Source organism: Callorhinchus milii, unplaced genomic scaffold, assembly GCF_018977255.1.
Source record: "Callorhinchus milii isolate IMCB2004 unplaced genomic scaffold, IMCB_Cmil_1.0 Scaffold1, whole genome shotgun sequence".
NCBI lineage: Eukaryota > Metazoa > Chordata > Chondrichthyes > Chimaeriformes > Callorhinchidae > Callorhinchus > Callorhinchus milii.
In genome coordinates, this window is record NW_024704742.1 from 47,615,636 (window position 1) to 47,642,220 (window position 26,585).

At 37.3% G+C, this 26,585-nt stretch overlaps 1 protein-coding gene across 1 annotated transcript in view; it reads left to right on the top strand.

Moving 5' to 3' along the window:
- The first annotated feature begins 17,296 nt into the window (after positions 1 to 17,296).
- The window catches only part of LOC103175854 (kelch-like family member 5), a 43,423-nt gene continuing 34,134 nt past the window's right edge, over positions 17,297 to 26,585 (top strand). The window contains 3 exon segments of the mRNA XM_007889111.2: positions 17,297 to 17,555; positions 17,558 to 17,678; positions 25,837 to 26,022. Coding sequence (XP_007887302.2) covers positions 17,297 to 17,555; positions 17,558 to 17,678; positions 25,837 to 26,022 — 566 coding nt within the window.

Genomic DNA, 26,585 nt, shown 5'->3' on the forward strand with positions numbered 1-26,585 from the left:
AACATAAACACTTGTTGGTAAGACCAAAACAAGACAGGATAAATATAATCATAGATAATATAAATAATGAATAGTAGATCTTGCACGGAGTTTCAGGGGAACTTCTTCATGGAGAGGATGGTGAAAATGTGAAAATTACTGCCGGAAACTGTGGTTGAAGTAAAAAATATTAATATGTATTTAAGAGAAAATGATGTGCAAATGGGAGAGGAGGAAATAGGTGAGGTGAGGGGAATGCGAGGAGTAGGGGATGAATATCAACACCAGCACAGACTAGTTGTATCAAATGGCCTACTTCCATGCAACATTTCTATGGAAACATTTCCTAACCTACTTCTCAAGCTCTACCATCCTCAAGTTCCAGTCAATCCCAAAATTTCCCATTTCCAACCTTATGCCCAGTATCTCCACATGCCTATCACCCCTGTTCTCACCAGGCTCCCCTGGTTGTTTCTCCCAGTGGATGGAAAAGGTCCTCACTCTCCCCTACACTCCCTCCCTCTTTGACCTTTTCTTTTACCCAATCATCGACAACCTTCAGCCAATATGCCGCTGAAATGCCCTCTGGAACTACCTCCCGAGATTCCTCTGCCTTGCTCCCCTCTCTAATTGTCTTTAAAAGCCTGAAAAGCTACCTGTTTGGCTGTGTCTACGGCAACATCAACCTCCTCCCCTCTCCCCCACTCTGCCTGTTTGGCGTCAGACTCCACCACTGTCAAGCCCTCCGGGACGCTAACCCGCATGAGTGCGCTATACAAATGCAAGTTGTTGTTGTTTGCTCGGTGTCTGGCGCTATCTTTGTAAAGTGCTCTGAGACATTGCCCTTTGTGAAAGGTGATAAATGAATGTGAATTGTTTTTGTTTTATTTCTTCTAAACTAGGATCAAATGACAGATGTGTGAAAATGCATACAGTTAGAATTTTTTAGAATTCAGTATAAGCTACTGATGAAAATATTAATGATTTTCTTCCAATCGCAAATATATAAACACAAAGTGTACTAATCAGATGACTTACAAACACATTAGGAATATCTTAAGCAGCACAGTCAGTAATCTATTCCTTTTGATAAAATGCCTGTTGCTCAGAGGATATATTATGTATCACAGTACACGGCACAACACTGATACTTTTAAGAGAATGGAAAAATAAAGCCTAAATCCTGGAGAAAAATTTCAGGTTTGGATGGGTTGCAGGAGTTATTCGCTCAACCTTAGTGAGCAATTACTTCTTCATGGAAATGGGGTGTGCACAGAGAGGAATCCGAGATGCTGCATGGTAGATAAACAGACTGGTTAATGCGCACTGAACCAAGTACACAACAGTACTGTGAAGGATCATAAAGCTTAGAGTCAGAACCCTGCAGATTATTTAGCTCATCAAGTCTGCTTCTTCCACAGATCATTCGTAGCTTATCCTATTTTTGTTCATCTGTGTCTGACACAGGGGGAAACCCATCACCATCCTTATTGAATAGAAATGTTCATGTGTAAGGTGGGATGCATGGAACTCTGGATTCCTCTTCTTTGCCTCAAACTGTGCAGACTTAACACTGGTATAGGTTATAACTAATAACATGCACACACATAAACTGTGTACATTCACATATATTACATATGTTTAGGTTTTTCAGCCTACAAAGCCTGCATTTTGTTAATTCATGGCTGTTCTTCACCTTTTAATCCTATATCTCTGATGTTTCTTTGTGTCAGTTATTATTCATCCATTCATTTCATTCATTCGCATAAAATAACTTTTTCCTGAGTGGAATCACAAGTAACCTACACTTGTAGAATTTTTCTAATGCTGTTGTACAGCAGAACACTTCGAATAATGTTTGGCATAATTTCTTGTTGCATTTCTAAACTTTAGCCCAAATCTGTGGATACTTCTTCATAGTATTTGTAGTTTTATTTTTTCCTTGATGTACAAAATCTTTTGTTTCAGTTGCTTTCTACTGCTAGAAGCTTTTAGCTCCTTTTCCGATCTATTGGATTTGCTTTTCATGAAGACAGACAATTGGAAACATGAGATGGCCTAGATTTCAATCAATAGTAATGTCAAATGATCCTGAAAACACAGCAAGCCAAAGTAATGTTTCAGACTTACCTTGTCTTATTTCAAGAACGGTTTGGAGTTTCCCAGTTCATCTTCTGTGAAAGTCTTCAGATCTCCAGGAACATAGTAAATAGGTTGACAAGTAGCCAGAAATCGCAAGACTTAGATGATGGGTGCAAACTCAAAAGGATTAATGAGTTATTTAAGTGATACTGTTGACTGAATTCATCTTGACACAGCACCATTTCCTTGTATTCTGTTTAGCTACTACTGCATATAAAAAAAATCACAGATCTGATTCCATTGATAAATTTTGTTAGTATTTTAAATTCTAAAATACAGTATTAAACATAGAATTTAAGTCAGTAAAGTATAGTGGGATGGGAGAGGGAGAGAAACTCCTACTGCATTTACAATCCTTTATTTTCCCAGCAGCAAAATTATTCTAGTATCAGCAGTAACACACAAAATCCATATTTTATCAGCTCAGGTTTTCACAAGACTGAAAGAAAACTGTGTTTGCTAAATTGAAGCAAAATAACAAGTATAAGACACAGTCAAAGTAATTGATGAATCTAATTTTCTTCTGCTTGTTGTAAACTGTCCAAATGTAGTCTTGCAATTTGTGGTTCTCTAAAATCAATTGAATTACATTCATTCAAACTCGCTCTGAAAGTATAATCCTCTCCAACAATCTTCCAGATAAATACATTGGCCATTCACTTTATAGATGTTTGTTGGGCATTGATGTGCACAAATTGGCTGCCACATTTATAATATAATAATAATAATCTTTGCATTTGATATAGCGCTTTTCACGTCTTCTAGACGTCCCAAAGCGCTTCACAGAATATACTGTAAAGTGAATTGACTGTATATTTGTGGGCGAACGCGGCAGCCAATTGCGCACAGCAGTGTCCCACAAATAGTCATGGATTGAAAATGACCAATTTATTATTTTATCTACAAAAACATAGTTACTACACTACAGCAAAGATAAGGGTACAGATATCGATCACATTGTCAAGATATCTTAAAACATTTCACAGGTTTTACAGTAAAGTGCAGTGACTCTGTGTTTGTAGGTGAATGCAGCAGCCAGTATGCACACAGCTTGGAGATGAATGACCATTTTTGAATCCAGGGGCATTGGTAACTAGAAAAGCGGGAGAACTCCCTTCTGTCAAGTAGTTCATGGGATCTTTAATGTCCACCTGAAAAGACAGACGTCGGGACCTCAGTTTAAATTCACTTCAGAAGGGCAGCACCTCTGACAATGCATCGCTTCCCAGCACTGTGTTGGAGTGTTAACCTGGATTATGAACTCAAAAGTCCAAATGTGGGATGTGAACCCACAACTTTTTGACTCAGGCAAGAGTGGTACTAACTGAGCCATTCGTATATTTTTAACTATTACTGTTGTATTTTTAAAAGAATTTCTAACCATGTCTCCTTTTTATGTGGTCTCCCTAGATAGTTTGGATTTGTGTATTTGGGTATATGCATAGTGTATTTGTGCATAAACTAGGAGTAATAACAATACTTGTCACGCCAGGAGGACATTCCAAAGCACTTCCCAGGATATACTGTAAAGTACAGTGACTGTGTGTTTTGTGGGTGAACATGGTAGCCAATGTGTGTACAGCAATGTCCCGTGAAGTGAGTGACCATTTTTATTTCGGGGATTGTTGATGGGAGAAATTCTCTTTTTGAATAGAATCATTGAATTATACAGCACAGAAGGAGGCCACCAAAGCGATCCAAATCAATCCCATTCCCCTGCTCTCTCTCCATAGTCCTGCAAACTTGTCCTCCTCAAATAATTATCTGCTTCTCTTTTGAAAGTTGTTATCGAATCTGCTTCCACCACTCTTTCAGGCAATGCATTCCAGATCCGAACAACTCGCTGTGTGAAACCATTTCTCCTCACCCCCCCTCTGTTTCTTTTAACAACTATTTTAAATTTGTGTCATGCAATCTTTAATGTCCACCTGAACAGGCAGACAGGACCTTGGTTTAACTTCTCATCCAAAGGACAGCACCTTTGACATGTCATGCACGTCCCCCAAGTCCCAACCTAAAATGTGTTTAAAGGGAAATTACTTGTCGGTTTTAAAATTGTTTGAGCTGGAAGGTTTGTGGGGTTCTGTTTACAATGTTTGTGTAATTCCCTTATGTTACCCCCCTCCCCCCACCCCCACCCATCACCAAGTCTAAAAATGTACATTGTTGGTGTTATTGAAAGGTGACCTTGTTTGATCAGGTCATTGCCCTGAGCTGGATCCTTCTTTGATTTTCATTCATCTCTCATGTTGATTGAGATCCCTTACTCATAATTATTCATAAGCTGATTGTGCATCAGCCTTAGGAGCACAAAGTTTGTTATTTAATACTATTATTATTGGTCTTTATCCACCTGGAAGAGGCATGTAGTGTTGGGGGAGTATTTGGTTTCCTGATGTCTCTTCAATTTTTAGTTATGATCGTCTTTTGCCTGGAATATGCCAAATATTTGTGGCACAGATACTGTATATCTTGTTGTGACAATGTTGGGCTAGACTGCACATTGTGGAAGGGATCCTCTTTCCAATTACTATTCCATGCAAATTAGATAGAAAATGGAGATTACTGAAAGAGACCATTACCAGAAATGAGAGAAGCCTGTAGCGTGGACAATGTAACTACTATAATACTAAGTTATCATTTTATATGTGCAAGAAAACTAGAAATAGTGTATAGACTCGAAGATATCTATCTGTTGGAAAACAAATTGTGATGGTAAAATTCTTGAATCTTATATTCTTATAATTGTATGTCAAACCCTCTTTTTTCAGAATGAATGGATTGACTGATATCTTCAAATGGTCCTGAATATATTTTTCACATTCAGCCTTAAGGAAGTATTCTGTAATACTTGTATGCAGGTAAGTGATTTTAATTTTCTCGCTAATGTTTTTGAACATTTACAAACATTATGACATATTTTGAATGAAGGCCTGTATGAAAGCATTTTTTTAAATTTGTTTGGGAAAAAAATGTGTATTATGAAAATGCTGTCTAATAGTTGCATTAATATTTACACTGGTTTCAGTGACAGCTAAAATTGTTGTATGAGATTTCAGATGAGAGAACTTAGCATTATATTAAAATGTGCAAACTTTATTTCTCCTTGCCCATTCCTGTTTTCTTGTTTTACTACAACTTTTTGTAATAGTATGCAACTGCAAGTGAAATATAGACATGAACATTTAAAAAAAATAATTTTAATATTATAATAATCCTTAATTTGGTAAAGTACGTATCACGTTGGGAGGACATCCTAAAGCGCTTCACAGGATAAGCTGTAAAATGTAGTTAGTGATTGTGCTTTGTGTTCTCAGTGTAAGACAGAATAATTGATGCAACAAATATTGGCCATTAAGTTACTGTTGAATAAAACAGTTGAATTACCAACTATCCCCATTACCAAACAGCCTAAAAGTGCCCAATTTAATTTCACCCAGGAATATTAAATCTGTAGAGAAAGAATTTTCACTAACTCATGGTAGATTGGATCTGAATTAAAGTTTTAGAGATGGTGTGGAAACCCACTGCATCACTTAGCTCCTGTCTCTCCCACCACCCCATAATGCTTGTCTAAGTAATACCTCACCTCTCGGTACAGTGCAGTATTAATTGTAACATGGTTGTTTGAATCTTTAAACTCAGACCCACCATTCTGAGGAGACAAGCTCAAAAATGTCTGCCAGTCAATTCTTCTGGAGTCATCAGGTCACCACTGACGCTTGTTTTGTGAATAGACCATAGGATTTGACGTCGGCAGCACTTCCTGCTAGCTCCATTTCTCATTGATATCAAGTTGATGCTTGACTCAGTTGCTTTCTGAGTCACAAGATTGTGAGTTCAATCTCCATGTTGGGACATTAAACGTGTTTAATCTAGGCTGACACTCCAATGCAGTGCTGGAGTGCACTGCAATGTAGGAGGTGCTATCCTTCAGCTGAGACATAAAACAAATGTCCCATAGAGACATGTTCAGGTGGGGACACTAAGGATCCCATGGCAAGGGACAATTCAATAAAAGGAGTTTCTCCTGGTGTCGAGGCAAACAATCCCACCATTCATTTCATGGCTTTTGAGGAACTTTGGGGGATGGCTCCATTAATGTTGGTTGCCCTCCAGTACTTTATCCAAATGCCATTCTTCATTTGGAAGCCTTGACAATTGGGTCAGAATTGTCACTTATGTAACTGTTGGCAAAGCAGCGCTGACAGCTGATTTGTGGTGAAATATTGGTCTTGTGTTTTTTCTTTTGTTGTTTGGTCACATTTACCATCTCTATTAGCCTTTATCAGCCTTGAAAAAAGGCTGCCATATTTACCTGTTTTGATTGGTAAAGTTGATCAGTCTTTGATTTATCGTTGCTATAGTTCACAAAAAAAATATTTTAAAAAAAGCTGCCTGCAGTATTGCAGCTTTTGCTTTTAAAATCTTCTAACCTTTCTAATTTTAAACCAAATCATAATTATACAGTACTGAAGCTAGATTGCCAGTCATCTTTAATGTTTGTGTTTATGCAAATTTAATATCTGATTGTGTAGTTTAGATTAGAAAATATTTTACTCCTATCATATCCAACAGTTTACTTTAGTAATTATCTCCATTAGTGGGTAGAGAGATTTTTGTTAATTAAATTCCAGTGTGGAAGCAGATGTTCTGCAGCAGTGGATTATAACCATAAAAAACTGCAAAATGAAAGTGCTAAGTCCGCTCCCCAGCATTAAAACCATCACCTGCCATTTCTCCGTGTCCTTATGTCAGAGATAATCCATAACATGCTAATTAAAGAATAGTGAGTGGGGGTCATTACAAGGTAATAATCACATTATTAATTCAGTTGACAGTGACACAAAAATTCAAGTTTGCACACAATACCAAAGTAAGAACTGAAGCAAATAATGAATTGGAATGCAATCAGATTCGGAAGGTTTTAGCTCTTTTGGCAGCTGAACTGATCAGTGGCAGATTCAGTTCAATGGAGATAAATGCAAATAATGTATTAAATTGAAAAGTCATATGGCACAGTGATCAGGAAAGAGATCAATGGGTTATGTTGGATAAATCACTGAATCCAACCAGTGCTTTGCATCAGTAAAATGGCAAATAAGTACTAGGTTGCATTGTCAGAATGATGAGAATACAAAGCAAAAGTGGTTGCCAGTATACAGTATTATTTTTTTGTGAGGAAATGGCAAGATCCATTCTGAAATACTTCAAGCTGTTTTACCCACTTAATCTTAAGAATGATATTATTGCCTTTGAGAGAGTACTGTGCAGGCGTAAGCAAGCTGATACCAGGTTTTAAGAATTTGATTTACAAGGGAAGGTTAAGAAAACGTGGTAGTGTCAAGACTACGTGATAGAAGGTTTCAAGAGAATGAAGGGATGGACATGTTTTGATGCAAGCAAGTTGTTCAATGTGGTGCAAGTTTCAAATATGGAGGATCAAATTTAAATTTTTTTATGTGGGGGGGAAAGAAGGGAAGTTGGAAGGGGAGACATTTTTACAAACATGATAATAGACTTATGGAATAAAGTAGTAGGGAAAGGCATTGAACCAGGCAATATAAATAGGCCCAAAGAGGCAAACAGATTGCATTTCTAAAATGAGAAGGTATAAAGCAATACAGATCACAAGATAGACTTAGATAAAGAAGCCTCTCCAGCACATTTAATGTTGTTCTGGAGAACGTTACCTCCTTCCCATTACCACATCAAGCGGCTCTCAGCCATTCTTCTTGGTAATTTATTCCAGCTTTTAATTATCCTCTAAAGCCATACTTGCTGGTGTCTGCCCTAAAATTGCCCTTTAGATCTGCATTCTTGGTGTGGTGTCTTGATGATTATGAAGGTACTGTTCTAGATTTTCTTGCTTTATCCCAAGAAGTAACTTATAGATCTATATTAATAATAATATCCTCCCATTTCAAAGAGTTCCTGTTAAATCAAAATGCCTGAAAGCTCTTTTGGTAATTGCTGTGACTGTTTGTTGCAAATAGATGTTCTGATGTCCTTTTCAAAGCTGAAGATTCCAATCGTGTTTTACTGTTCCTCATATCTCATCTGTTTGACACTGGAGATCACTGCCCTCACACTCCCCTCGTTCCCACACACCCTATTATCTTATTATTAATATTTAATACAAGAAATGGTCAGTTCTTTTGGGATTAATTACCTCTTGTTATCCTAAAGTTGTTGTGATCTAATTCTCCAGGGGAAATGCATTTCTTTAAAGACTATTTTAAGTAAGAATAGTAAATATATTTCTATGAGGAAATGAAGAAACTTAGCGAGATCAAGACTAAAACACTAGATTTGCATCACCCTGCCTTCCGAGAGGACATTGATGTGTTTGAGACGATTCTTTGAAGAGGAACCAGGGATGGTGAGGGGCTTAATGTTCCAAAGATATAAGATGCTCACAGAGTTTCACTTGTCCTTATTAGGGAAACAAGGGGCTCGATGGGGAACAGATGCAGATACTTAAAAGAATGATAGGCATAGAAAATGTAGATAACCGTATGCTGTTGCTCGGCTAGGTTCATATAGTAATAATCTTATCAGTCGGGGCCATAACATTTACTATGACTTACCCGTAGTCCGATTTGCAGGCAAACTTGTAAAAGTTATCTAAATCGATTTAATCAATAATCTACACGGCAGGTAAGTGCACATGCTTTGATGGTCAGGCCATCATTTCCCATGATTCAAGGCAGGCAGTACGTGCGGCAGAAATGGAGGATAGGGGAGCGGTGTTTTGAGTTAGGATATGATTAGCACGACTAGCGCGAAGAATCTAAGTGGTTTTGATAGGAAATTGAATTGGGTGCATGTACAACTTAGGCAATAATATGATTTATAATGATGAGACTTGTGTGAGTTTTATTGTATAAAACCATATGCAATAAATCGCCAAAATGGGCTTAATTTTCTGCAAATGGGTGGATACAAGTGTTAATCGGATACAAGTGTTAATCTGGGTTGAGCCGGTGAAAGTTCATTTCATGACCTGGTCCTAACAAGACCTTCAGGAAATTATTTGAAAAGAAGTTTGGTTTCCCCAACTGCAAATGCTGTAAATAAAATTAGCCTCTGCTTCCCCTTGGCAACCTAACAGTTATTGAGCAACATGGTTGATAATGGGTATATTTTTATGAAAAAGAAAATACAGACCTCTAAACATTTAAATTTGCATGCATCAAAATACAACCGGTTTGTGTTTGAAAATTCAGAATGTTTAAGTGTTTCTTTTTAATCCATTAATAGAACATCCATAAAGTAGATCTAGAGGAAGCTTAGCGAGATCAAGACTAAAACACTAGATTTGCAGCACCCAGCCTTCCGAGAAGACATTGATGTGTTTGAGACGATTCGGTCAGAATAGAAACGCACAGGGTGACAACCGCATTTGTGTGGTTTTGTCAGCTCAGCGACATTTGTTTTTCTCTCTCTCCTTCCTCTTGGTGAAATGAGCCTGCAACAGAAGCAAACAATTTCACCACCAAGATGGAGGTAGACATTTTAAATGCATAGCTGCCTTGCTGCTCTGCTCTTTTTCATGTCTTCTCCTGCTGCAAAATGTGGCATAAAGCTAAACAATTTAATTCCTTGTTTATGATGGCAAACAGAAGCTGAATCAACAAAGTAAACTTGCAATTTAATTCCTTTTGCCAATATAAATATTTTAATAGACTTTGTTCCAAATTTCCTGCTAGAGTAAACGCTAGCAGCTTCCATATAATACATAATAATCCAAATTTACAGTAACAGATTAACACTTTTTGAACCCAGTAATTTCACCTCCAACCTCTTGACTTCCGCCCACAATTTCAATGAGTCAAGCCTTACGTATTGCTCTTATATGCCCGGTTTTTCGATGCTGTACACAAATGTTGTCGAGACATCCTGCATGCTCTTCGAGATATATTGGTTTTGCAGCAACTTTAAATGCAAGACTATCTCAAGCAATCAAAATACCCATCAATTAAACTGCTGTAGTCCTATTGAAGTCATTGATCTTATGCACTTTTCATTTTCAGTTTTNAAAAAAAGCGTTCTCAGACTTCTCTTTTTACTCTCTTCTGTAGTTAGGTGTAATGAATCATTGCAAATTTGTTCCCATGGTACTATTTATACCATATTCAGCCCCGTATTTGGCACCCTTTTCCCAGCAAGTTACACTCGAATGTTGGTATCACGCTATCTTTTACATATATGTATCAGCACCTATCTATTGGGATAAGTTGTTCCAACATCACGTGGGCAACCATGCTATGTTGACTATACTTTAGTAACACTGATATAACTTCCACATAGACAAAAGCTCAAGCTCAGAAAGACAGAAGGTGAACAGATGGTTAAGATTTAATTACTTTACAGAGTGGTAAATATATGGAATATGTCATATTTGGAGCCATCAAAGGTGCATTATGTCCATAAATTCAAGAGGGAAATAGTTAATAATTTAAAAACAAAATGCAAAATACTGCAGATGCTGGAAATCCGATACGAAAACAGAAGTTGCTGGGAACACTCAGCAGGTCAGGCAGCGTCAATGGAGAAAGGAAAGTGAGTCAACATTTCGGGTCCACAGCCCTGACTCTGCACTGACCTTGAGACACGCTCCTTTTTTGTCCCCCCATGATCCAATTTAGAACATAAGAAAGCATGGTAAATTTGGGAGAAAAAAGGCAAAATACTGCAAATGCTGGAAATCTGAAATAGATACAAAAGTCGCTGCAAACTCTCAGCAGATCACAGCATCTATTGAGAGAAGAAAGTGAATAAACATTTCAGGTCGTTGACCTTGTCGTTCTGATGAGAAAGGTCATTAACCTGAAATGTTAACTTACTTTCCTCTCTCCGTAGATGCTGCTTGACCTGGTGAGTATTCCAGTCGACTTTTGTTTCTCTGGTAAATTTGGATGCAGGTAAAGGTTTGGCATAGACCCATAGAAATATACAGCACAGAAACATGTACAGCAAATGTCCATTCGGACCATCATGAACAAGGATAAATGCTCTGGTTCCTAATTAAGCAAAAATTCCATCCTCACACCTTCAGTATTCAAACCTTGCTTCCTTCCCTCTGCAGGTAAGATTTTCCCCTCCTCCCATAGAACCCACAGCAGGATAGAAGTCATTGTGCCCCATATTTCACATTATAAATCTTAATGTGCATTAATTCCTTTATCTTTCAATAGTGTTACCCAATTCTATTTTTTAAAGGAATTAATGAAAGCCTCTTCAACTAATTTTCACAGTCTTATATCTACCACTCTACAGGGAAAATAAATATTTTCTAATTAGCTTGGACTGGAATTTCAAGCCACAAAATGCTTTTATTGCCTGATTGTTATCTTGGAATTTAATAAAGATCTCACCACACTTATTCCCTGAAAAGGCAATCACTCAGTTAGTAGGTTGGAGTGGATGGGGTATACAAAAGGTTAAAATATCCACCTCCCAGAGATGAGTAAGGAATACATCAATGAAATTAGTGCAAATAATCAATGCAGCTGAGTTCTGAAGGGCTCCGGTTTCCGTCCCTCGAGGACAAGTTCTTAAAGTGCTTCAGAACTTATTGACAGCAAAGGAAATCAGCAATATTTGTGGTTCTTTAATCATAGTTCATGTACCAAAAAACAATTTGGTCACTCATTCCATGACTGTTTGTGGGATACTGTTGTACACGATTGACTGACGTGTTTCGCCCACAAAATATACAGTCAATTCATTTTACAGTTTATTCTGTGAAGCGCTTTGGAGCCATCTTAATAATGTGAGAAGGCGCTATATCAAATGCAAGGATTATTATTATTAAATGTTGGGAGGCAAAATGATGCAAATATAAGCAGGCTTTCTGACTTCAAACTCAAACATAAAACTAGAGGGCATATGATCACCATTAAAAATCTCAATTGGGATGCAACTTCAGAGCTGCCTAGAATCTCAGAATAAAAATATTTTCTCACTAATTTTAAATGTCGTTTAGGTGAAGCTAACTTCATTAGCAATATTCCTGAAAGTAATGTACAAAGACTAAATATTCAATCTTAGATAAACACACATTTCCATGTTTATTACAAATGTATATCGCCTTGTTAGAAGATCCTAAACCATAACAGTCCTGATGCACTATTTATGATAGAAAGAATTTAATTTGTTTCAAAATCTGTCTGCTTGTCACTGTCCAAAACGTAAGTTTCAAAATGATGTACGGATTATTGGAGTCCTGCTGGATTGGTGCCACAACCTAATCAATGGTTCTGGTTCTGTTTGTCAATAAATGATTCCTATGCTACTGTTTAATGAAAGCACGAAGGTTGTTTATTGACTAAGAGCCTGAGCAGTTGACAGTTATCTCACTATGGTTTAGGAATTAGATTTAACTCTGAAAAGATTTGACCATGCTGCTGTTGCTGGAAATGGTTGTACTAGAACAATATTGTTAGAATTTAAAGGTATGTAGCATATAACGGACCATTGTAACTTTTTTGTAATTTTACATTTTCTTTACTTGAATTGAAAAGTTTGAAGTAATGGAAGGTGGAAAGAATCAATAGTACATACTAAAAGCTGGCATCATTTTCTTATTCCTTCATGGTACTGAGGAATCTCATTGTAACTCGGTCCTGTGTCCAATAGATTAGAGGTTGAGTTATAATTCGAGTTTAAAAATGTCCAGAGGTGGTCAAAGACACTGGGAGAAATAGACTTTTTTTTAAAACTTATGTTGCTCTGTTTAACTATGTTTATGATTTTATTGTAAGTAAATCCAAGGTACACTACTTTTTATCTCCCTTTATTTTTAGAACATTATATTCCTGAAAATGGTACATTGTTATGAACGTGTTAATTATTTTTCTTTACAACTTGTCTGGATTCCAGTGGTACAGAAAATAAATACTCTTGTTTGTTTTATTACTGACCGCCTCCTCATCTGGGCAGTCAACTCGGCCTTTTGTGTTGCCATACATTTTTCTTAAATGAAAATTGAACGAAAAACCTATGAATTACTACTTGATTAGGAGATGTTTAAAAAGCACTATTTCTGTTCTGACCATCTGCTATTTTGTATAATCCATATACTTTGGACCAGAGATGCACAGATGGTGAACCTGAGTACAAATTCAAACCTTTAATACTTTTCTTCCCTCCAGAGAATTGCTTGGTATACAGAGAGATTTCGGCTTAATTTCACACTTCCACTCTCATTTTCTGTTTACTTCACACCCTCTTCAACACTGGGGAATTGTTTTTCAAATCTCACCTATAATGTGTTTCCTGAGTAATAGGTTTTAGTTTAACAAGCTAACTAATTGCTTCCCCAGTGCCTCAGTTGATATAGATGCTAGTGTGAAAATGGGTCGTCCAGGCTTGGAAGTGCCCACGTTAGATTCCTGATCTCAGCTGAGTTATCAGTTGAACAGTAAAAAGCAGTAGTCACTGCAAGTAGCTTCAGGGTTCCTGTTCGTGTGACTCATGTTGTGAAAATGTGGGTGCTGGTGAGGGTAGCATCAGGCAATTGTCTCCTCTTCCATGGTTGAATAGCTTGGCAATACTTGCTGTCAAAGTTCACATCTGAAGAATGGCCACACGGTGAAATTATTAGGTGGTCAATGCCCTGGAACCTTAATCCAATATAAATCACCTTTGGCAAGTGAAAACAAAGGGAACAGGAAATAACTTCTCCTTTCATTAATGTTAGAAAGTGTTGAATTCATTCAAAAAAACTATTTATTTGTCGCTATAATTATTGTTTTAACTAAACAATTGAGCCACGTTTGTTATGATGTGACTTTATTGTGAGTTTGTTGCTGTTATCCATTTCAACAAAGTTTGTCGTAGACACCCTCAATTTTCAATTAAGGGGGATAATTCAAATCTCAAGGAATGCAATAAGAGACTGAGACCATTAATGCTTTCTTCTAAGAAAAATGTTTTTGTAATGGTTTTAACCTTAATTTTAGTATTCTGCAAATTGTATGTTAAATTTGTTAAACAATTCTATTTCAGCTTTTTCTCTATCTTTTTCTCTGTTGACATTTCTGAGTGAAAAACAGGACTTGTTCATTGGATAAGATCATGACCCAGTGCAGCACACAGCCATATAAAGCAGAAGGGCACAGGTTCAATTCCCAGGCAGTGATGAGATATCTAAATTCAGTTGGGATGTTCCAATTAGCCTTTTGCCCTTGGATTAGGGAGGAGCAAAGCCAAATGTGTTTCCTGAACTTGATTGTTATCCAGTGACTCCTTCTAGACCAACACATCTGTGGCCATTATGTGAGGACAGAACCGGGCACAGGTGCAGTGCCTTTCGCAGTTAAGCAGTCTAAGTTAGCACACAATGAATGGCCACTTGAGCATGAAACCAGAACTTAATCCCAACGTGCATCAGTAACTCATGGAAGAAGTGAGCAAATTGGATGGGGAAAAGGGGTTGAGAAATTAAAGGGTTGAAAAAGAGGGCTGAGAAATTAAAATGAAATAAAGAGGAACAACAACAACAAATTATATACTTTCACGTCAGGAGGACTTACTCTGTTAGAATGCAGCAGTAGGGGCCCATAAATTTTCAATTAGCAGTGTAACAAGAGGAGATTGGTAGTCGTTGCTTCCGCACTCACTACACATGCACATGGAATGAAGCCCAACTGCATCAGTGTTTCAAATCACAGTCTAACGCACACAAGCCAAAGTGATGAATGTCTAGTCATCATCGCAAATACAATGCGTGAAGTAACATTGCTTTTTTTTTGCGTGGTTTCCATGTTATAATGAAGTACCTTATAACGAAGTTCTACTGTACTGTGAAACACTGGGGCAACTCATAATTATAATGACAGGAAACGTGAAAATTAGCATTTTGCTCAAGATTAGCATTATGTTAGATCACTAAATAAATATCTGACCAGATTTAGTGTTTGTAAATTTACAATATAAAAGTTATAAAAGCCACCAGTGAACAGAAATGTATATATCCTTTCATCACATTGAATTTTCACTATCCTTTTTGTATATGATTCGACAGTGAGTATTGACAGGATACTGCCAGGTGGGAGGGGGAGATGGTACTGCAGCTACGCCTAGTTCTGTTTTCTATTGAAGTTCACAAATGAATTTTCCTGACAGACTCATTTGAAAGTCATCAGTAGCAGAAACTCCCATCTGATTTATTTCCTCTTCTAGATGCGCCACCACCATATTGGCTAAAATCAGTAAGAACTTCTGTGTGCCTCTGTCTTAAAAAAAATCCTCTATCAAAAAATTCCACAATGCTCAAAAAAATCCTCTCTCTTACATGTGCTCCAATCCTCCTGCTGTTCCTCCTCCTCTTCATCATCATTCTCCTCTTCCCCATCCCCAGGCACCGATATCAGGAGAGCTAATGAGAAACCTATGACATCAAGCAGTCAAGGATGTTGACCTCAGCAGCATCGTCTGCTCATTTCTAAATGTTCTCTTCAGCCGAGCCTTCTGCTCCCCTCTCGACTCTCTACCCCCTCCTCGCTCCCTCCCCTCACCCTGACCATTTCCCTCCTGCTCGGGTCCCGACCCAACTGTCCAGCGCCTTGGGACGTCTCCCGACTTGAAAGGTGCTCTATAAATACAATCTTGTTGTTGTTAGTCATATCAAGGGAAAGATGTTCACCATGTGTGAGCAGTTACAGTCTTGTTACAATATGATGCCAATGTAAGGAACAGGGAAATAGAAATGTGTTAGAATAGAAGAAGGGAAGGGAGGTAGGAGAGGAACAAGTGTGAGTGAGTTTGAAAGTGAGTGTTAAGAGTGAACTAAAGAGAAGAAAGAGTGGTGCCTTAAAGGATGATACAGGGAAAAGACAAAGGTATAAAGGGCATGAGCAACTAAGTGGTGAAGCGGGAAGAATGAGTGTGAGGGAAGAGTCAGATGGGAAAGAGAAAGCGAGTATGAGAGAGTGTGAAAAAGACAGAGAGGGAACAAGTCACATAGAAAGAATGGGAAGAGATAATGTACGGTGATGGGTATAAAAACAGAGTGAGATGCACAGACACAACAAGCTTGCAGAGAAACAGGATAGATATAGAGTGAGTGGCAAAGATGAGAATTAAGGGATAGAAAAGTAGAAACACATGTTGGCAAATTGAAGAGTCCAATTCGCAAACTATAGTTACATGCTACTAACAGCTCCCTCCTACTAACCTTTGTTCATCGATAAACCTTATTCTCTAACTGGGATCGCCCACTTTACTAGTTAATTAGTGAATAAAAATTCATAACATTTCTGCCACATGGATCCGGTATTATTGATTTACTAACTCGTTTTTGAAAGTAATTAGCTAACCAACGTAAAAGCCAATCGAAGACTACAGAATAGCATTTCAGACAACTGAAAAGTTGAAACTAACCACATATCTCTAAGAGCTTTATTTTTAATCTACATTAACAAACACAGCAAGGGAAGTTTTTCAGTCTCCTTGAGAAATGCAAAGCACTCTGTATACTGCAATGTTCCTTACTTTGCATACTATTAATTTTTGTATTGCTGAACAATCCGTTGCAATTTTCTGTAAAATATTTTGAGTATTTAATAAAGTATTTCATGTTGCAAGCAAAGACCTATTGTGTTAATTTTGCTATGAGCATGAGAAGGGACTGCTATTGCAGTAGGCTGTGAAAGAAGTTGAGCATTTCTAGGGTTAATGTGATAAACCGAAGAGAATGCAAAAGGAAGAGGTTGTGATAGGTTCCTGCACTCAAGTTGCTCTTTCTGTCATTTGTGGTTCAGAAGGAGAGGGCTGGTGGTGTTCAGCTTTGAAAAAGGGTTTAATGAATGCTGGCAGTGATTTTGAAAGCAGCTGTGGTCGGAGTGTAGAGGGCAATGCAAAGTGCGTTGAGGCATTGACTGTTGTAGTTTAAGCTGATTAAGAGTTGTGCTTGATTGAGGACACAGCCTCTTCCCTGTCTCTTCATCACATTATTCTCATCATCCTTGTCATTAGTTGATGTTCTGATAGCGAAGATTTAAGAGGATTTTATTTCCATGTGAAAGCAGTCTTGTTTCAGTCAGCCAGAAGCAGCAGTCTAAGAGGACATCTATATAGACTTGGGTGTACTACATAGAGCGCTGCCTTGTAGTGCAGCACAGCTTGCTTGCTCTGTTGCCTTGACAATTGCTTAGGTGAACAGAGAATGTCTGTTTCTCGTAAGGAGTTTGATGTGAAGCAAATTTTACGCATTCGGTGGCGCTGGTTCGGTCACCCTCCATCTCCACCTGCCACGTCCAGCGAAAGTCGACGGGGGGATTTTTGGGACCAAGGGCAGAGTGCCTCAAATACTGAGAGGAAGTTCTTAGATCCTGGGAACCTCCCTCTACCACTAGCATCTCTCAGCTACCGGAGATCCAGCCGACAGGAAGTCCCAAATTCACCACTTGGCAAACTTCCCATGACCCAGATCTTCCCTCATTTGAGTTTACGGATGAAAACTGTGAGGGTGCACATTGCCATGACAAACATGAAGCCGAGGATGAAGGGAGTGAAGAAGAGAATGACACAGACAGCAGTTTCTGCAGGTTAGGTTATAGAATTTCAAATGGGACAACATCAATAATGCTATTGATGTCCATTATTTTCCTTGGTATTCTGATAATGATTTTACTGTAGCATATTTTCAACAAACGTTTTCAACATTAAGATTATTTTATTCTGTTAACTTCTATCGTATTAAATGATTTAAATAATTTAAGGTAAGTACATGAACTTTTTATATCCTGTAAATAAAATGAGATAGTCAGACGATCAATAAAATTTGACTTATAAATGTACAATGATTGATTGTGAAATCTATAGTATATAGAATAGTGATTGTTTATTACCTGAAACACTAAAAGGTCAAAAGCATAAGGTAGTTCGTTAGTAATACCTTTGCTGCATTAATATCTTAATATGCAATGTGCTGTCATACTACATTTCTGCTATATTGTCCCCCTTCATGCAGCACAGAATACATTTACACATTGGTGAATTGAAAGACATGATTGTCTAAATGTTGTCCAGAAATATTGTATATTTTACCAAAAACATTTTTAAAAATTGCAACTACCGGTGCCAACAGTTGTCAGGAAACAGTGTCTTGTTAGTGTACTATTCTTGCAGTTGTCTGAGATCTTACTGCTACATTGAGATCAAAAGAGGTTGAGATGGGTATATAGTACAGTCATTTCTGTCATTATGCTACATATTGCCTCTTGTATTCCAGTTGTCATATATAATCTCATATTTTGCAATGATTTTAAAAATGTAGCATATACATATAAAAATAATACTGGGATTTCAAATGGTATTTAAAAGGAGCCGTAATACCAGCAGACATACTGATTACTTTTATTTTAACATCATTCTTAAGATAATAGCAAAAATATTGTTAAAAAACATTTTCTATTTGAAATTTTGTTATCTGCTGTAATTTTGATTTTTCTGCCGTTAAATGTTTATCAGGTTGTAGCATATAGTAGCCAGTTGGGAGTGAAACCAGGAAGCATTTTTTCACACAAAGGGTTGTGGAAATTTAGAATTCTCTCCCCCAAAAGCTGTGGATGCTCAAATCAATTGAAATGTTCAAGTTGAGTAAGGGTATCAAAGGATGTGATAGGTAAGGGTATCAAATGAAATGGAGAAGGGCAGGTAAATTGAGTTAATGTACAGGTCAGCCAAGATCTAATAGATTGGTGGAACAGTCTTGAGGGGCTGAATGGTCTACTCCTGTTCCTATGTTCCTAATACAAATATATTGTGTATCTTTTGAATGAAAACAATTTTGAGGAAATTATTATGGTTGATTTAAAAAAAAATCTTTGGTTGTAATCAGCTCGGTGCATGTAAAACTGTGTTGGAATTTTCATTTGGGTTGTATTGTCACTTGGTAGAATGATAGTTTTCATAGTGATAAGGGTACTTGTCTTCCCTAAAAGGGAGGATGATGATGAGTAATTTTGCTGTTTTAAAGAGGAAAAGATCTTATAAATGGACCATATAATTATCATGAGCCAGTCTCATTCATGTGGAAACAACACATTAATTTTTTTATGACAGACATTTTTACCACACACATGAATATGTTAATAAACCATTTTATAAAAACTGTAATGTTATTTTAATAGTTACTGGAATATAATTTCAATAACCTTAGAATAGTTTCACTATGCATGGAAGCATTCCTTACTTGAAATTAAATGTTTCATATTTCATGCCTAAAACCATTTTAAACCATTAATAAATCCTGTAATATTGATATTGAAGCAGTATGAAAGAGAATATTTGGTAAAATATTTTGAAACTGGCATAGAAAATATCACAGCAAAATTATTGTAGCACAGCATTGTGTGACAAATCTATTTATGTTAATCTTTTTAAAAAAACGTAGTCTTGTGCTTTGTTTACTGTAACCTGTAAATATTTAGCAATTCCATCCAGATATATTATCATCCCAGAAAGTTGATGGCAGAATATTATTCAATTTATTTAATGTCAGAATTGATTTAGTTGGTGAGTAAGTCACACAGTAAAAAAAATTAAAATAAATCAGTTACAATTTAAAGCTACAAATAAAAAGCTGTTACGACAGAGTGAATCATTGTTATATCCTCAGTTTCAGGCACTACTAATCGGTGCCCATTTAATCATTTAGTAAAACAGTTTGACTCGCACTTTTATAGAACCAATATAATATAATATATTCAGCAACTTAATTGTAATTTAGGTTCCATCTGCTTGTTTTAGTGTTTTTTTAATAAGTTTTTCCTCTCTTGGTCTAATCCATTTTTGATATCCTCTTGAATGAAGTGATATCTCTGTGACGTGTGGTGGCATGTATTTTGTATTTATCAATACAGCATATTTATAAATACAAAATACATGCCACACACGTAACACAGATATCACTTCATTCAACAGAGCGTAGAGTCAAATTATGTAGGAACAAATTGTGGAGTATAAATGAGCATGCACAATATTTGTGTGTGTGCACTTTAGTTATGATAAATTTATTGAGTCAGTTATACAAAATGCCAAAGGGCAAATCAGACATGAGTGGGTGAGGAAGCTGCAGGAGGAAGGGGGTAATTGAAGCATGTGTGCCTTTTAGCTTGCTTCCTAGTTTTAATAAATCCACTCCATAATGTAAGGGTGACTCCTCCTTGAAACAGGAGATAGAAAATGTCAACACTGAGCCCAGATTAGAAACAGAGTATAAACATAAAAATGGTAATAGACAGGATCATCTTCATGCTGTTGTTCCCTTTCTGAAATAACTTTTTTAATCAGATAGCTAAACCAGATCTTCATGGATTGAAATCAACTCTTTAGCTAACAAAATGTTTCCTGTTTTGCAGTTCTTAGGTAGTGCTTAAACTGTTATGTATCAGTGTTTTGGTTCACCTGATGATTTGAAGGTAAAATATTTGAGGGAAACCGTTGCATATTCAAATAAATTTGCTATATTGTACACTTGCTATTATTACTTAACATACTGAAACTGTGAATTTTGATTGATTACAGCTAAAACTGTTACTGTATCATTGCTTAAGCTATATTATGCATTGTCTATCACTTCTCTAATTCTCTAAGATATTCAAAGTCTCTTACGATTATTATCTTAACAATTTAGATAGATTTTGCTGAATTTTGGAAATTCCATTCATCTTAAGTTGAAAGCCAATTTTCTTTGCTTATTTTGGGTATTGTGGTAAATTGGCTTGTAAATTAAATTTGAATTTAAGCATTTTCCTAAAATTCCACATTGGGGATGCAGGAAAGAGCAAGACCAAGTTGTCTTGAGTTTATAAGCTCATGTGGTTCCTCTTGTTATTTCATTCCTAATTAGCAAATGGATTATTTAATGGATACTGGATGCCACTCTAGGACAGTTACGGGTTAGTATAAGTGCACAGCCCAATTTATAGTTGAGGTTCAGACTATTGACTGAATTCTCCTAATAAAGCAGTACTGTTACTGGAGCTCTATATTTTACATGCCATAATTTGTTTGAAGTACCGGTTTGTTGAGAAAACAATGGACTTCCTTTGATGGACTTCTTAATGTTATTAAAACTTACTCTATGTGGCAATAGGGGAATGTACATGTAGGGTAGAAGAGACAGAAAAAAATGAAACAATGTCATCATTACAATACAAATTTATATTTATATAGCGCCATTCATGTTGGGAGCACATCCCAAGGCACTTGACAGTCCTGGCTTGGCACCCGAGCTAGAAGAAGAAATCATATTTTATTGCTATTATGAGCTGCTGGGAATCTACCAAATCATTTTTCAACTTGTCTCAAAGCCATTCATCTGTCGTAAGCTGTCACAGAGTTGGTCCATTATCAATCCTGGGTATAAATCAGCAGACACCAAGACCTGAAAATATGGCATTTGTACTGATCATCAATATGATTACAACTCGAACAATAAAAAATGCTGATTACAATTTGAACAATAAATTTAGTTTTTTAACGAATGCTTATCCAAGTCTATATATGCAGTGCCAATGGATAATGTACAATCTTTTTAGTGCACAGTATACGACTGCTCAGCGGATCAATTGTATGTGTAAACCATATGTAAACTTGCACCTGAATTAATGCAGCACATCCCCAGCACTGTGTGTATCCACCTCTCATAGCATTCTCATCTCAAAATATTGTAGATTCAAGCCCCATCTCAGAACTTGGAACATGTAATAGTGTATGCTGATACTTCAGTGCATTACTAGAAATAAGCTGCATTGTTAGGAGTCCTATCCTTCGGATGAGACGTTAAACTGAGGTCCTTTCAGATGGATGTTAAAAACCCCATGGCACTATTCAAGAAGGGAGGGGCGGGTACTCTCGGTATCCTGGCAAATAATCCCTCGATAAAACTGATCAATCACTTATAGCTGTTTGTAGGTCCTTCCTGTGCACAAATTGGCTCCCATGTTTGCCCATACACTCCACTTTGCAGTATGTCCAGCTTTGAGACATCTTCCCGATATGAAAGGTGCTATTATAATGTTGAAAAAAATGTTATGATCTATGTACCTGTAATTTAGTAACAGTGGTCTGTATTGGCCACCAACTACAATCATTCACTTCAAAATTTGGAATGAAAACTAGTTTTGTTATGATCTTACATTTATGCAATTTACAAAAGGTGCTCTGCTGTTATACCACCCACGACACCTATGCCTCAAGTGAGGGGAGGGGAGTGACTGAAGCTTCATGTGCATTTATACTGCTCTTACACTAAGTGTAAATGGGATGACATTCTTGGTTCTCGATCTGTTCAAACACATTTAGTTGCATATCCTATTTCCTCTGAGTACAGGAGATCCGACTTTATAATCAACAATCAGCAAGTCAGAATGTAGATCTGATGGCTTTCTGCACCTGCCTATAGACTCAGGGAGGGTTGCTCTTCCTGTGAGCAATCAAATGATTGCCGTCCAGGTAGTTGGTTGGAGTGGAAATATTTCATTTGTGGGTAATAGAAAGTGGCATTCTGGTTGCACTGGAATTGGTTTGAAGGGCTCTGAAGGATTTAATTACTCCATTGTCAACAAGCTGGAAGAGAACTCTCTGAATTTATTTTCTGTTGCAAATGTTTGTGGTTTGATTGGATGTGTCATAAATCTTTCCTATTTGTTTTATTGAATATTGCCAAGTATGGCTCATTTTCATTCATTTTTTAAGGTATGAAATACTTCTGTGAGACTTTGCAAATTAAAGTATGATGTTGGATCTAGCCATGTTAGTGTGTAAGATGCCAATCGCCAACTTGGCAATGTTTGATGTGTTTATAATGGGGAAATTCCACTCTAAAAGATGCAACAACAAATGTAATGCTAGTGATTGGCACGTTTAATTTCTGCTTGTGGATTATGATATTGTGCTTGTTCCAATTTGTTCATTTTTTGAGTTTTAAGTTTCTGTTTTGAAAAGTGAAGATCTGTGTGTGATGCATGTTGGTAGCATATGGAGTCAGATATATCTGTCAAATCTGAGGCTGCTGTTTCTAATCCCACCTTCTGAAATGAACAAATTGACTTATCTGGGATTACTGTGTGCGGCTGTTGATGAGGTCTATTAGCTGACTGTCCCTCGGTGATTGAACTCAAGATTCTCAATTTCAAAGAAAGTACTCACCATTCTTAAACTATCCTTTTTTCAATCTACGACTGTTTGTGGGACACTGCTGTGCGCAATTGGCTGCCGCGTTCGCCCACAAATATACAGTCAATTCACTTTACAGTGTGTTCTGTGAAGCGCTTTGGGACGTCCTCCCGACGTGAAAAGCGCTATATCAAATGCAAGGATTATTATTATTATATTATCCTGTCTATCCAGTCTTCTCTAGTCTTGTGACCTCTCAGCTCCTGTTTCCGTCTCGCTGTTGCACCACTGGAGACCAAGCCTTCAGACTCCCATCTCTTCTGAAAATCTCTCCCCAAATCCTTGCCTCTGCATTCAAAAAAAATCTAAGACCCATCCCATTGATTGTGACTTGAGGCAGCTCTACATTCAACCCATTTCTTACTTTGTGTTCATCAGCTGTCATTTTTTAAGAACCTTGAGAAGTTCTTTTAAACATATGGCACGATATAAAAGCAAATTGTTGGATGGTTGGAGCTGCTAAAGATAAATCAATTTTGAAGTTAAAAATAGATTTGATAGAAGGTACACACACACTCTGAGACACAGAGAGAGACACACATACGCACAGAGAGACACACTCACATAGAAACACTCACAAACACATAGAGGAGAGGGAGACAGACATATTCACACAGACACTCACAAACATAGAGAGACGCACACACAGAAACTCATAAACGCATATAATCCTTGCATTTGATTTTGTACTTTTCACGTCTTCTATACATCTCAAAGCCCTTCACAGAATATACTGTAAAGTGAATTGACTCTGTATTTGTGGGTGAAACGCGGCAGCCACACAGCACACAGCGGTGTTCCACAAGCAGTCGTGGATTGAGTGACCAAATTATTATTATTTTTTTTGAAGGATTACTATCCCCGGAAAAGCGATCCGCCAATCGACTAACGATCGGGTTCCTATTTACTGCTAGGTAAACAGAGGCACGTGGAGTAACGTTTCTCCCTGCCGGGAATCAACCCTTGCAAGGCGACTGCTCTAACCACTGAGCTACAGGAACCATACACTCATACACAGACATAGACACAGACAATCCTACACACACACAAACACTCAGTCAATCACAACAGCGGGGCCTCCGAGTGAAGCCCATTTGCTGCTTGCGCCGCACCACACATCGTGACGTCAGGTAAACAGCCGGGAGGCCCGCGGGCCAGAAACTACACTTATATTGGGTTTGTAGCGGATTCCGCGGAAAATGGGCGGCTGCACTTTTCGATTGGACCAGTTTATTAATCCTTTATTAATCACAGTTAATCCTGTCAGATATTGGTGGACAAGGCAATGGGGAGTGTGTTTGTTTATATGTGAATGGAGTACCTTATAGAATTGAGGGCTGTTCTGAAAATCCCCAGTGCTATGCGTCAGGGCACAGCTGTAGACTTTTCTTGGCCAATGACTGAATAGAATGTAGAAATCTGAGCAGAATGTATTTCAAGTTCCTATTGTTTTCTTAACATTTGCCAAATGTAGATTAGTTTGAATGGAAATCACTTTACTGCGGCCCGTTTTCTTGCCCACTGATTTGATCTCCAATTGTTATGTTTCCATATCCATTCCAGTTTTTAATGTTCTCTCCCCAAGCAAACATTATGTCCTGGTTCCAGGCATATTTTGGAATTAATCCAGGTGATAAGACTTTTATTTTGTCACACTCCAGTCTGCAGTCTCCACCAAGGACATCTCTATAATAACTTGCCAGGGATCAGGAGTCTTCTGTGCAATCCTGTATCTACCACAGTAACACCAATATGCTGCATACTTTATCTCTATGGAATTCTAGTTCATTTCTAAGGTTGGAAAAGGTTTTCCACATATTCATGTTAAATAAGTCCTCTTTTATCAGACGTTTGCCACTTTGTCAATTTTACAGCTATGAATATTATCTCAAAATATTTACGTTGATGAGCCCTATGCAAGCTGTACTGCACATGCTGCATGGACATTGAATAGTACACTAAAACGTCAGTTAAGAAGAAAAGATTTGAAAGTATTGTATTTTACCTTTTTGTTTCAATGTAGGGATAACCCCTGACAGCTGTATGCATCACACATAATTGCTAAATAGATTGTGGATTGTCATGCTGATATGAAAGGTATTACAGGAGGTGAAAGGTGCTGCAGTATTATGGTATTTCTCAGTAGTTTCGGGGGTATTTGCTTCAGGGAGCGATATTCTTCGGGCTGGTAGTATTCTGGCCAACAATCCCCCAAATAAAATTGGTCACCCACTCCATGGCTGTTTGTGGGACATTGCTGTGTGCAACTGGCTGCTACATTTCACCCACAAAATACATCGTCAATCCACTTTACAGGATATCCTTTGAAACATTTGAGACGTCTCAACGTCGTGATAAGGCGCTATATCAAATGCAAGGATTATTATTATTAATACAATAAGTATAGTTGTTCTACTGTGTAACAAAAACACAATTAAAATTTTAATCCAAGCTTTCTGATTCTATATCTGTAATCAAATTTTGAATGGTAGTGATATTAATTGTATAGTTTCTTTATAGCAGGGCTTCAAACAGCAGTCAGACTCTGTCCTCATGCCACACCATGGATACCTCTGCCCCCGAGGAATGTTTTCAGGCACTCAACCATGCTGAACAAACCTTCAAGAAGATGGAGAACTATCTTCGGCATAAGCAGCTTTGTGATGTTGTGTTGCTGGCAGGTGACCGGAGGATCCCAGCTCACAGGTGAAGAGAAAGTGTGCCCACACATTTGTTCTGTAATTTAAACCCTAATCCTGTCAGTCTGTCAGTCAGCTATTATTGGACTGTGATCAATAGAATATACCTAATATCTTAATGCTCTTTTCGGTGTTATTGTAATCAATGGTTCATTACAGAACATTAAACATTTGTTTAGGACATATAGGAATATTGTAAATATTTTACAATAAAGATTCTTATTGTAGATATTCAAAATGTCTCGCTGTTTTCTAGACTTTCCGATGTTTTGGCACTGCAAAGCCATTTAAACAATGCTGTATTTCATGACAGATACAATCTCTTGTATATATGCCAATCTAAAAAATATTCTATATTTATGTAGATTTCCAGTTTTCTTGCCATTGTTGAAAAACATATTTTACTTTTAAAGAAATCCCTCTTAATATAAATGAGGTGTGCATGCGCTTATTTGATTTTTTCACAAAAGAAGTTTAAACATCAGGTTCCTTTTTCCATGTTTTGCATGCTCCTCAGCCCATAAAGGTTTAATATTGTAAACTGTAGTACTCTCAGCACAATTCCCAAGA